Below are 14,409 nucleotides of genomic sequence, written 5' to 3' on the forward strand. Positions count from 1 at the left end.
AATATTTGGCTTTCATGGCTCTCTCAGCCAAAAAGGTTCCCGACCCCTGGTGTAAAAAAAATGTTTCACTTTGGAGTAGTCCAGGGCCGCGAGCGGTCTCTCGCCGCCACTGCAGAGCTCCCACAGCGTGATGCCAAAGCTCCACTTGTCCGATGCCAGGCTCAGGTTGGCCGGGTCGTCGATGCACTCGGGAGGCACCCACGGGATCCTCTCGATCAAAACTGACCATAAACAATACCATTTTAAGGAGAGTAGCTCAAAGAGACACAGAGATCACTGCTACATGTGCAATAATACCATTGTATCATCTAATACTAGGGGTGTAACGGTACGTGTATTTGTGTTGAACCGTTTCGGTACGGTACCGAACAAATTTGTAAGCTAAAGTCTTAACAAGCTGCTTTGCTTCTTCTGTTTCTGTGTCAGCACCCAGCATTGTCCCACCCACACAACCATCTGATTGGTTACATATATAGCGGTAACAGCCAATCAGCAGTGCGTATTCAGAGCGCATGTAGTAAATGCTTCAGCGCCGAGCAGATAGGTGTTTAGCAGGTAAGCATAAGGCAGCGTACTCTCCCCAAATTATGATAAACACCTCCCAGTCAACTACTACTACTAACATCACAATGAGCCCGTTGACCTTCTAGAAACTTAAACTGCAGCTCAGCTCGCTCGCAGTTCTGGCTTGAGGTGAAGGATAATTAGCTTTTAGCGTAACGTTAGCTTATTTTGCGGTGTGTGTGTGTTTACGGACAGAAAAGCTTTGAATGGCAGGGTCCCTGCTATCACATGTTGATGAAAATATAACTTTTACATAATAAATATCAACATGGATTGTATTGTACCATATGTCCCGGCAAGAAATCTGCGTTCAAAGGACTCCGGCTTATTAGTGATCCCCAAAGCCCAAAAAAAGTCTGCGGGCTGTAGAGCTTTTTCATTTCGGGCTCCAGTACTCTGGAATGCTCTCCCGGTAACAGTTCGAGATGCTACCTCAGTAGAAGCATTTAAGTCTCACCTTAAAACTCATTTGTATACTCTAGCCTTTAAATAGACTCCCTTTTTAGACCAGTTGATCTGCCGTTTCTTTTCTTTTTCTTCTATGTCCCACTCTCCCTTGTGGAGGGAGTCCGGTCCGGCCATGTACTGCTCGCCTGTGCATCGGCTGGGGACATCTCTGCGCTGCTGATCACCCTCCGCTTGGGATGGTTTCCTGCTGGCTCCGCTGTGAACGGGACTCTCGCTGCTGTGTTGGATCCGCTTTGGACTGGACTCTCGCGACTGTGTTGGATCCATTATGGATTGATCTTTCACAGTATCATGTTCTCATATGTTCTCATAGTCATCAGTATCATCAGTATCACAGTATCATGTTCTCATAGTCATCATTGTCACCGACGTCCCACTGGGTGTGAGTTTTCCTTGCCCTTATGTGGGCCTACCGAGGATGTCGTAGTGGTTTGTGCAGCCCTTTGAGACACTAGTGATTTAGGGCTATATAAGTAAACATTGATTGATTGATTGAACTAAAGGCTTCCCAAATGCTGTGATAAATTAAGGAAGACTGTTAAATGTTGCTCTTTTTATATGTAAAATAAAATTTGTGTCATTTTATTTAATCCGAGCAACAATTTGAGGCAGTTAAATGTGGATTAACGTGGGCAGAATTATTATAGTACTCCCAATGTTAAAATGATAAAGCCATTGTTTACAAATTTGGTAAATAACCCCAAAAAATTTACATTTTGTTGTTTTCTTACTGTACCGTAAAGAACCGAACCGTGACCTCTAAACCGAGGTACGTACCGAACCGAAATTTTTGTGTACCGTTTCACCCCTATTTAATACTCTGTAAGCTATCAAGTGATAAGTGTCCCAGTAAACACATTTTTTTTTTAGTAATCCACTGGTTGACTAGGAGAGTGTCGTGCTCCAGAAGGGACATTCGGACTTACTGTCTTTGGGCAGGACAGTGATGCTGATGCCGGGGTCGCTCAGCTTGATGAAAGGCGGGTTCCCGGCCCGGCGGTCCTCCTCTCGGATCAGGAGAACGTTTTTAGCACAGACGTTTCCGTGGACCAGGCGCTTCTCCTCCTACATGTTGGGGACACAGATTGTCCTTAGAAGTAACACTGGATTTGCAGACTCTTACACCTACTCAGTGGCCTTGTGGTTAAGTGTCCGCCCTGAGATCGGTAGGTTGTGAGTTCAAACCCCAACTGAGTCAGACCAAAGACTACAAAAATGGGACACATTACCTCCCTGATTGGCACTCAGCATCAAAAGGTTGGAATTGGGGGTTAAATCACCAAAAATTATTCCCAGGCGCGACTACCGCTGCTGCTCACTGCTCTCCTCATCTCCCAGAGAAAACATTTCACCACACCTAGTGTGTGTGTGTGTGTCAATCGTTATTTTAACTTAAAATAGTTTAAGAGCAGCCAGTGCAGAGCTTTTATAGCAAAACAGATTTATTATCCACTGAAATTGAGTCAACACACACCTGCTTGGCATGGTTTCCTCTGTCAAAATGTTGGAATTTATCTTTCCTCAATAAACCACAGCGTTCCCAGTCCCGGCAGAACACAAGCACCCCCAGATTGGACACTACTACCACCATGTTTGACGGTCAGTAACACAAACAGCGTTTTCCGTTCGGGCTCCAGTACTCTGGAATGCCCTCCCGGTAACAGTTTGAGATGCTACCTCAGTAGAAGCATTTAAGTCTCACCTTAAAACTCATCTGTATACTCTAGCCTTTAAATAGACCTCCTTTTTAGACCAGTTGATCTGCCGCTTCTTTTCTTTCTCCTATGTCCCCCCCTCCCTTGTGGAGGGGGTCCGGTCCGATGACCATGGATGAAGTACTGGCTGTCCAGAGTCGGGACCCAGGATGGACCGCTCGCCTGTATCGATTGGGGACATCACTACGCGGCTGATCCGCCTCCGCTTGAGATGGTTTCCTGTGGACGGGACTCTCGCTGCGGTCTTGGATCCGCTTTGAACTGAACTCTCGCGGCTGTGTTGGAGCCACTATGGATTGAACTTTCACAGTATCATGTTAGACCCGCTCGACATCCATTGCTTTCGGTCCCCTAGAGGGGGGTGGTTGCCCACATCTGAGGTCCTCTCCAAGGTTTCTCATAGTCAGCATTGTCACTGGCGTCCCACTGGATGTGAATTCTCCCTGCCCACTGGGTGTGAGTTTTCCTTGCCCTTTTGTGGGTTCTTCCGAGGATGTCGTAGTCGTAACAGTTTGAGATGCCACCTCAGTAGAAACATTTAAGTCTCACCTTAAAACTCATTTGTATACTCTAGCCTTTAAATAGACTCCCTTTTTAGACCAGTTGATCTGCCGTTTCTTTTCTTTTTCTTCTATGTCCCACTCTCCCTTGTGGAGGGGGTCCGGTCCGATCCGGTGGCCATGTACTGCTTGCCTGTGTATCGGCTGGGGACATCTCTGCGCTGCTGATCCGCCTCCGCTTGGGATGGTTTCCTGCTGGCTCCGCTGTGAACGGGACTCTCGCTGCTGTGTTGGATCCGCTTTGGACTGGACTCTGGCGACTGTGTTGGATCCATTATGGATTGAACTTTCACAGTATCATGTTAGACCCGCTCGACATCCATTGCTTTCCTCCTCTCCAAGGTTCTCATAGTCATCATTGTCACCGACGTCCCACTGGGTGTGAATTTTTCCTTGCCCTTATGTGGGCCTACCGAGGATGTCGTAGTGGTTTGTGCAGCCCTTTGAGACACTAGTGATTTAGGGCTATATAAGTAAACATTGATTGATTGATTGATTGAAGTCGATTAATGTTTTATAGATGAAAGTAAGCAATTAGGTAACAGTATCATGTTTGGTTTCACCATCTTGTTGTCTCAGGGTTGAAAGAAACTAAAAGTGCTACAGAGAATTAATAAAATGTCACCTCGACAGTATGGCAGTTTAGGGGATTAAAAAAAAAAAAGTAACGTTATTTTGTCTCTTACCAATCATTGAGGCTGTGGGTTAACGACGGGTTAGAGTTAATTTTCTCAGAGTTTTGTTGACTTTCTTGCTGAAAACAACACAGCATCTCTTTTCTTTGCAACCCTCGTCCATTCCCTGTTCGGGTACACGGAAACAACAGATAGGAACTTAACCCTCAGGCCGTAAAACTCTTGAATGCATAATAGTAATCCTCTCAAATCCCCCAAAAACGGATTAACTCACTGGAATATAAAGACAATATAACATACATCCATAAACGTGGATGCATATGCAAAAGTGCAATAATTTATCTGTACAATAATCGATTTATTTATATCTGCACCTTATTACCTTTTTTTTTGGCACTAAAACGAGCTCATTCAAAGAATTGTTCTTATCTGTACTGTAAAGTTCAAATTTGAATGACGATAAAAAGGAAGTCAAGTCTAACAGATAGGAACTTAAGTGCGAGATATAACAAAAGGTGCTACTTTAAGAACTAGAACAAACAGGCTCAGAGACAGCTTCTTTCCCAGAGCTGTCACCATGTTGAACTCTTATCAATCAATCAATCAATCAATGTTTACTTATATAGCCCTAAATCACTAGTGTCTCAAAGGGCTGCACAAACCACTACGACATCCTCGGTAGGCCCACATAAGGGCAAGGAAAACTCACACCCAGTGGGACGTCGGTGACAATGATGACTATGAGAACCTTAGAGAGGAGGAAAGCAATGGATGTCGAGCGGGTCTAACATGATACTGTGAAAGTTCAATCCATAATAGATCCAACACAGTCGCGAGAGTCCAGTCCAAAGCGGATCCAACACAGCAGCGAGAGTCCCGTTCACAGCGGAGCCAGCAGGAAACCATCCCAAGCGGAGGCGGATCAGCAGCGCAGAGATGTCCCCAGCCGATACACAGGCAAGCATTACATGGCCACCGGATCGGACCGGACCCCCTCCACAAGGGAGAGTGGGACATAGAAGAAAGAGAAAAGAAACGGCAGATCAACTGGTCTAAAAAGGGAGTCTATTTAAAGGCTAGAGTATACAAATTAACTTATAATAATAATAATAATAATTCACTCCTATACAATATCATGCCCTAATACCCTACTGTGCAATACTACCCTTCGAGTGCAATACGTCCGTCACTGATTGTTATTTATTACTTCGGTACTCTTGTCTTGCTCTGTATATTGTACAGTATTTTGTACTTCTATAGTGTTTTGTATATTGTACAGAATTGTTTATTATTTTTATTGGATAGTAGTCTGTTTATTTCAATTGTTAGTTTTGCCTTTGTTACATCTTATGTCATTTATTTCACCCCATATTTGTTCCCACTACCGCACCTTAAGTTGGAGTCTTTAATCTCGTTATATGCAAATATAATGACAATAAAGTTCATTCTATTCTATTTAAAATAATCTAATTTTGTTTCAATACTATTTAAATACTAATTACTGAGAAACATAAAGTAATTTCCATTATTGAATAAGAGTAACAGACCAAAATAGCTGCAACTTCTTGGCACTAAACCTGCAGAAAATAGTTATTCTCGAGTTTCTCTAAGTTGACATTTTCACACTTTGCACTCTTTTGTTACAAGTTTTTATGTATTCCTTTTTTTATTGCACCTGAATTTTAAGAAGCTATTGCTAAGTGTTCTATTTTTAAATTTTCCATGGCTATGTGACATTTCTTTTGTTTTCCGCCTTGATAGCTGAGGGGATTATAAACAGAGGTGGGTTACATTTTAAATACAATTATTTACTACATTCAATATAGTCCTTAATAGGTCATGAAAAAAAAATACCTATTTATCGATATCGATCAATACAAAGCACTTACATGGTAATCGAGTTTTCAGCCATATCGCCCAGCCGTAGTTGACAGTAAAGCAAAACTCCTACACCAGTTGCACATAGACTACTCTAAAGTACATCCAAGTTTACGTTCTATAGCTAGAGAGGACTATCGCTACTACATACCAGAAAGTTCATGGCGCAGGCCAGCTGCTTGGCCACCTCCAACTTCCAGAGGATGTTCAACGAGGTCTTGTTCTTCTTCAAATAGATGTCCAGGGAGCCGAACTTTACAAACTCCTGCACCATGATGTCTGAGAGTGAAAGGGAGGATTTCAGTTTTTCTTACAGAGTTTGACTGCCAATATAAAAACTACAACAACCAATAAAACCTTGAGAGACCTAGAATACAAAATACAAAAGGGAACAAGCGGTAGAAAAAGGATGGATGGATACACAATCAGATGCTTGTTTTTTGCTGATATCAATATTGGATATATACGACTGATTCTATTTGTGAAATTAAACAATGGATGTCCGCTAACTTTTTGCAACTTAATGCCAAAAAAACGGAAATGCTGATTATCGGTCCTGCTAGACACCGACCTCTATTTAATAATACAACTTTAACATTTGACAACCAAATAATAAAACAAGGTGACTCTGTAAAAAATCTGGGTATTATCTTCGACCCAACTCTCTCCTTTGAGTCACACATTAAAAGCGTTACTAAAACGGCCTTCTTTCATCTCCGTAATATCGCTAAAATTCGCTCCATTTTGTCCACTAAAGACGCAGAGATCATTATCCATGCGTTTGTTACGTCTCGTCTCGATTACTGTAACGTATTATTTTCGGGTCTCCCCATGTCTAGCATTAAAAGATTACAGTTGGTACAAAATGCGGCTGCTAGACTTTTGACAAGAACAAGAAAGTTTGATCATATTACACCTGTACTGGCTCACCTGCACTGGCTTCCTGTGCACTTAAGATGTGACTTTAAGGTTTTACTACTTACGTATAAAATACTACACGGTCTAGCTCCAGCCTATCTTGCCGATTGTATTGTACCATATGTCCCGGCAAGAAATCTGCGTTCAAAAGACTCCGGCTTATTAGTGATTCCTAGAGCTCAAAAAAAGTCTGCGGGCTATAAAGCGTTTTCCGTTCGGGCTACAGTACTCTGGAATGCCCTCCCGGTAACAGTTCGAGATGCTACCTCAGTAGAAGCATTTAAGTCTTGTCTTAAAACTCATCTGTATACTCTAGCCTTTAAATAGACTCCCTTTTTAGACCAGTTGATCTGCCGCTTCTTTTCTTTCTCCTATGTCCCCCCCTCCCTTGTGGAGGGGGTCCGGTCCGATGACCATGGATGAAGTACTGACTGTCCAGAGTCGAGACCCAGGATGGACCGCTCGTCGGGACCCAGGATGGACCGCTCGCCTGTATCGGTTGGGGACATCTCTACGCTGCTGATCCGCTTGAGATGGTTTCCTGTGGACGGGACTCTCACTGCTGTCTTGGAGCCACTATGGATTGAACTTTCACAGTATCATGTTAGACCCGCTCGACATCCATTGCTTTCGGTCCCCTAGAGGGGGGGGGGTTGCCCACATCTGAGGTCCTCTCCAAGGTTTCTCATAGTCAGCATTGTCACTGGCGTCCCACTGAATGTGAATTCTCCCTGCCCACTGGGTGTGAGTTTTCCTTGCCCTTTTGTGGGTTCTTCCGAGGATGTTGTAGTTGTAATGATTTGTGCAGCCCTTTGAGACATTTGTGATTTGGGGCTATATAAATAAACATTGATTGATTGATTGAATACTAAACACAAAACATATAAAAAATGTAGAGCAGTGGTTCTCACATGGGGGTACGCGTACCTCTGAGGGTACTTGAGGGTAGGCCAAGGGGCACGTGAGATTTTTTTTTTTAATATTCTAAAAATAGCAATAATTAAACAATCCTTTGTAAATATACTTATTGAATAACACTTCAACAAAATATGAATGAAAGTTCATAAACTGTGGAAAGAAATGCAACAATGCGAAATTCGGTGTTGACCGCTACATTTTTTTGTGGACATGTTCCATAAATATTGATGTTAAAGATTTCTTTTTTTGTGAAGAAATGTTTAGAATTAAGTTGATGAATCCAGATGGATCTCTATTGCAATTACAATCCCCAAAGAGGGCACTTTAATCAATCAATCAATCAATGTTTACTCGAGATGCCACCTCAGTAGAAGCATTTAAGTTTCACCTTAAAACTCATTTGTATACTCTAGCCTTTAAATAGACTCCCTTTTTAGACCAGTTGATCTGCCGTTTCTTTTCTTTTTCTCCTATGTTCCACTCTCCCTTGTGGAGGGGGTCCGGTCCCATCCGGTGGCCATGTACTGCTCGCCTGTGTATCGGCTGGGGACATCTCTGCGCTGCTGATCCGCCTCCGCTTGGGATGGTTTCCTGCTGGCTCCGCTGTGAACGGGACTCTCGCTGCTGTGTTGGATCCGCTTTGGACTGGACCCCCGCCACTGTTTTGGATCCAATATGGATTGAACTTTCACAGTATCATGTTGGACCCGCTCGACATCCATTGCTTTCGTCCTCTCCAAGGTTCTCATAGTCATCATTGTCACCGACGTCCCACTGGGTGTGAGTTTTCCTTGCCCTTATGTGGGCCTACCGAGGATGTCGTAGTGGTTTGTGCAGCCCTTTGAGACACTAGTGATTTAGGGCTATATAAGTAAAGATTGATTGACTTATATGAAAGTCTAAAACCCAATTCAATAACCGTGTCTTTCGACAAAAGTATTTTGAGATAATCCAGGTCAAATAAACAGAATGTAATGTTTCATATTTCAATTATTTGCCACTGTTCACAGTGTACAGCCAGACTATTTGATGTTCAATAAAGGTAAATACAGTGGTATCTCAATTAACGTGCCACAACCGAGCTCATAACTCAAAACACTCGTATTTCCAATCAGCCTCGTCCACTGAAATCAATTTAGTCTGTGCTTGTCCCACCCAAAATACCACAGTTTTAACATGTAACATGCCTTTTAACAAGAAAAAAAACAGTTTTTATTATAATAATAATATAGGCACCAGCGCCACCCGCGACCCCACAGGGAATAGGCGGTAGGAAATGGATGGATGGATAAATATTGGTACAAAATGCGGCTGCTAGACTTTTGACAAGAACAAGAAAGTTTGATCACATTACGCCTGTACTGGCTCACCTGCACTGGCTTCCTGTGCCCTTAAGATGTGACTTTAAGGTTTTACTACTTACGTATAAAATACTACACGGTCTAGCTCCATCCTATCTTGCCGATTGTATTGTACCGTATGTCCCGGCAAGAAATCTGCGTTCAAAAGACTCCGGCTTATTAGTGATTCCTAGAGCTCAAAAAAAGTCTGCGGGCTATAGAGCGTTTTCCGTTCGGGCTCCAGTACTCTGGAATGCCCTCCCGGTAACAGTTCGAGATGCTACCTCAGTAGAAGCATTTAAGTCTCATCTTAAAACTCATCTGTATACTCTAGCCTTTAAATAGACCTCCTTTTTAGACCAGTTGATCTGCCGCTTCTTTTCTTTCTCCTATGTCCCCCCCTCCCTTGTGGAGGGGGTCCGGTCCGATGACCATGGATGAAGTACTGACTGTCCAGAGTCGAGACCCAGGATGGACCGCTCGTCGGGACCCAGGATGGACCGCTCGCCTGTATCGGTTGGGGACATCTCTACGCTGCTGATCCGCTTGAGATGGTTTCCTGTGGACGGGACTCTCACTGCTGTCTTGGAGCCACTATGGATTGAACTTTCACAGTATCATGTTAGACCCGCTCGACATCCATTGCTTTCGGTCCCCTAGAGGGGGGGGGGTTGCCCACATCTGAGGTCCTCTCCAAGGTTTCTCATAGTCAGCATTGTCACTGGCGTCCCACTGGATGTGAATTCTCCCTGCCCACTGGGTGTGAGTTTTCCTTGCCCTTTTGTGGGTTCTTCCGAGGATGTTGTAGTCGTAATGATTTGTGCAGTCCTTTGAGACATTTGTGATTTGGGGCTATATAAATAAACATTGATTGATATTTTACTTATTGATCTCTTTTTTTCAACCAAAAATGTTTTGCTCTGATCAGGGGGTACTTGAATTAAAAAAATGTTAACAGGGGGTACATCACTGAAAAAAGGTTGAGAACCACTGATGTAGAGCATTGACTCTTAAAGTTATCTGAAATACTTTTTTTTAAAGACAGCTTTTAACTTTGAGTTGTATTTTTTTTAGTATTGTATCCGTTTTAATGGCTTATCCGTGCTTGTTTTAAATCTTGGGGATGAGATGTATTTGAATAAAAAAAAGTGCGTAGCAAATAAATCTTGATTTTTTTTTTGAGTCAAGTGAGTCCTCGTGTCTCATGTTGACTTACGTTCCTCGCCGCAGACGCACATGCCGTAGTTAAGAACCAAGTGCTTGTGGGACAACTTGCTCATCACGCTCGCCGCTTCAAAGAACGACTGCGGAACAAAACAAAAAAACACATTAATAATACAATAATTGAAGTCGATAACACAAAAACACATGAAATACTGCACGGGCGAAAGTGTAACAAATATAGCGTGCGACAGTTTTTTTGCTCACTGTGCTTTCTTTATCCTTGTAAATTTGTTATAGTAATTGTAGACAAATATCAAGCATTAAGCTTGAAGCACCATATAAATTGAGCAGCCGTCCCTAAAATCGCGGGTTTTCGGTACAAATCTAGTTTCCGCCAACCTAGTCACTGCTGTTGTGTCCCTGGGGAAGACAATTTACCCATTTTGCTCCCAGCGCCATTTAATTGCAAAATAGATTCTTAATATCAGTGGCATAATCCTGGGCAAATAAAGGTTTATTAAAAAAAAAAAAGCGACAACAAAAAACTGTGCCATGGACCTTAATTTGAATCTGTTAAGCAGCAAAGACAAGTACTTTTTCAAATGTTCTTATAATCAGACCATATTAGATCAGTGGTCCCCAACCTTTATGTATCCCCGGACCGGTCAACGCCTAATAATCTGTCCCGCGGCCCGGGAGGGGTTGGGGATCCCTTTTTTTTTTTTTTCTTGGTCATGAAAAAGGGACGTTTTTGTGGTTGGTGCACTAATTGTAAGTGTATAATGTGTTTTTTATGTTGATTTAATTTAAAAAAAAAATATATATATATATATATATATTTTAAAAAAAAATAAAAATTGATAAAAAATTATTCTGCGGCCCGGTAACAATCGGGCCGCGGCCCGGTGGTTGGGGACCACTGTATTAGATGGAATTTTTACCTGACATGTTTTACGACTGTCATCTGCAGACTGTCATTTCCGGAAGGTAAAAATTCCATCTAATACACCGGAAATATGTACGAAAACAAGAACTATTTGAAAAAGCACATGTCTTTGTTGCTTAACGCAGTGGTCCCCAACCACCGGGCCGCAGAAGAATTTTTTATAAAAAAAAAATAATAATTTTTTTTTTTATTAAATCAACATAAAAAACACAATATACGCTTACAATTGGTGCAAATACCACAAAAACCTTTTTTCATGACAAAAACGTCCCTTTTTTATTAAAAAGAAGGAAAAAAAAAAAAAAAAAAAAAAAAAAAAAAAGGGACCCCCCTGGGCCGCGGGACAAATTATTTTATGCGTCGACCGGTCCGCGGATACAAAAATGTTGGGGACCACTGGCTTAACGGATTCAGGTTAAGGGTCCGCCAGTCTGAAGAAGACAGCAGATGACAGTCGAAGCATGTCAGGGAAAAATTCCATCTAATATAGCGAAAATATGGTCTGATTACAAGAACATTTGAAAAAGTGTATTAATAAAAAGACATAATTAACCTTTTTGAGCAAAAAACACATGGTTTTAAAAAAAAAAAAGTTCTCTCTATAGACTGGTTATGAGCGTCAGATATGAGAAAAATTGTTTCTCCAATTTGGAGAGAAGCTTTCAAGCTAACATTTTTTAGAGGTATTTTTTATTCAAATAAATAAATACACAAAACAAGCCTGATATTCTTCCCATTTAGCTTGTTAGCTTCTCCGTCATGATCAAATAAAATGATACAGCTTTGGAAAACCGGAGTAGAATCTAAATGATGTGTTAATAAATTTACTTTTACAGCAAATGATTCGAAATCAGAGGAGAATGTTAATGTCAAACAGTCAGGAAGATCTGGAGGGGGGGAAAATATACAAATGTTTACACTATTCGAGGGTGTTTCAGAATGTAACTTCTTAATAAGGCAAAAATATACTGTATTTTACACATTTTGTCCATCGGAGCACAACTTTTCCACCACAAAAAGGACCTGGGGATCCACTCAAATGTGTAACAAAATAATCCTATTCAATAATTACATCCAACCTATTTACAGTTTACAACATTGTCAAATGATATTAAACAATGTGGTAATGACAACAATTATTGTTTATTCAAAACATAAACCTTAGACTTAGGTCGGGTTAATTAGAAAAATAGGTGCCAATAACAACTGTGGACTGTGTGTCCACCAAACAGAAAGTTCTATCCCACTCGCTCATGTTGTGTCTTAAATATGTTTCTTCAATCAATCAATCAATCAATCAATCAATGTTCATTTATATAGCCCTAATTCACTAGTGTCTCAAAGGGCTGCAAAAACCACAACACAAACCACTACGACATCCTCGGTAGGCCCACATAAGGGCAAGGAAAACTCACACCCAGTGGGACGTCGGTGATAATGGTGACCCAGTGGGATGTCGGTGGCAATGAGGACTATGAGAACCTTGGAGAGGACCACATATGTGGGCAACCCCCCCCCCCCCCCCTCTAGGGGGACCGAAAGCAATGGATGTCGAGCGTGTCTAACACAATACTGTCTTAACAAAACTGTCAATGAATTAAAGTGCCAATGAAAATAAAGCTCCACCCCTTCAGTCATATTTTTGGCGCTTTAACTCGTCCATAACGTTAAAGTCGGTACCACTGTAATTTTGCCTTATTCCTGTGAGATTCTTGCGTGTGACTGAGGCATTAAGGAGTGTGATTACCCACCAACCACCAGCTAACACCTGTGAGCAAATAATACAGCACAATTTCCACTGCAAAAACTGAAATCTAAGTAAGATTAAATATATCAAATAAGGGTGATATTTGCTTATTTTTTTGTCTGATAAGATCATTCTTCTCACTAAGCAGATTTTATTTTAAGAGTGTTTTACTTGTACAAAAGGGTTTTAGTCCTAAATGATCTCGATAAGATATTACAGCTTGTTGCTGAGATGTTATAACCTATATTTTTATCTTTAAGGTTTTACTACTTACGTATAAAATACTACACGGTCTAGCTCCATCCTATCTTGCCGATTGTATTGTACCATATGTCCCGGCAAGAAATCTGCCTTCAAAGGAGTTCGGCTTATTAGTGATTCCCAAAGCCCAAAAAAAGTCTGCGGGCTATAGAGCGTTTTCATTTCGGGCTCCAGTACTCTGGAATGCCCTCCCGGTAACAGTTCGAGATGCTACCTCAGTAGAAGCATTTAAGTCTCACCTTAAAACTCATTTGTATACTCTAGCCTTTAAATAGACTCCCTTTTTAGACCAGTTGATCTGCCGTTTGTTTTCTTTTTCTTCTATGTCCCACTCTCCCGTGTGGAGGGGGTCCGGTCCGATCCGGTGGCCATGTACTGCTTGCCTGTGTATCGGCTGGGGACATCTCTGCGCTGCTGATCCGCCTCCGCTTGGGATGGTTTCCTGCTGGCTCCGCTGTGAACGGGACTCTCGCTGCTGTGTTGGATCCGCTTTGGACTGGACTCTCGCGACTGTGTTGGATCCATTATGGATTGAGCTTTCACAGTATCATGTTAGACCCGCTCGACATCCATTGCTTTCCTCCTCTCCAAGGTTCTCATAGTCATCATTGTCACCGACGTCCCACTGGGTGTGAGTTTTCCTTGCCCTTATGTGGGCCTACAGAGGATGTCGTAGTGGTTTGTGCAGCCCTTTGAGACACTAGTGATTTAGGGCTATATAAGTAAACATTGATTGATGATTGATTGATTGATTGATATTGAGTAAAACATCAATATCAACTGTTGCAAAGCTGTTTCAACACTCACGAGTATAAAACTTTTTTTTTTTAAGTAATAATTTCTTATTTCAAGCATATAAAAAAAAATCATGACTTTGACACAATTGTGTCTTATATTAAAACAGATGAAAGTCAAATGGACTTTGCTGTTTTATTTTCAATGAAACAATAGAAAACTTGTACTCATATAGTAGTGCAGTTGTTATTAGTGAGAATATACTTATTTTAAGGCATTTTTGGGTTGACTGAGGTTTGCTAATTTTACTTGTTTTGGAAATTCCTGACAAGGCAAATTTTCAGATCATTTTGCTTAGTTCAAATAAAATACCCCTCATTTTTGTAAAAAAAAATGTCTTGTTTTTGAACACTGACTTTTTGCAGTGTGTTTCTTTTTTGGACTAGTCTTATTAGGTCGCCAGTTCATTCTTCACTCAAACATGAAGTGAAGAACGAGGCAAAATTAAACTGGTGACATCTGTGGCTCCAGACATCTTCTGTTTGTTTGAGATTGTCATC

At 41.6% G+C, this 14,409-nt stretch overlaps 1 protein-coding gene across 2 annotated transcripts in view; it reads right to left on the reverse strand.

Moving 5' to 3' along the window:
- The window catches only part of jak2b (Janus kinase 2b), a 112,273-nt gene that overhangs the window by 15,156 nt on the left and 82,708 nt on the right, over positions 1-14,409 (reverse strand). For both annotated transcript variants that reach the window (XM_061895813.1, XM_061895823.1), the window contains 4 exons: positions 10,213-10,300; positions 5,972-6,099; positions 1,959-2,097; positions 70-221 (listed from right to left, as the gene is read on the reverse strand). In XM_061895813.1, coding sequence (XP_061751797.1) covers positions 70-221; positions 1,959-2,097; positions 5,972-6,099; positions 10,213-10,300 — 507 coding nt within the window. The remainder of the gene's footprint in view (positions 1-69; positions 222-1,958; positions 2,098-5,971; positions 6,100-10,212; positions 10,301-14,409) is intronic.

The sequence above is a fragment of the Nerophis ophidion genome, linkage group LG01, assembly GCF_033978795.1.
Source record: "Nerophis ophidion isolate RoL-2023_Sa linkage group LG01, RoL_Noph_v1.0, whole genome shotgun sequence".
In the NCBI taxonomy this organism is placed as follows: Eukaryota; Metazoa; Chordata; class Actinopteri; order Syngnathiformes; family Syngnathidae; genus Nerophis; species Nerophis ophidion.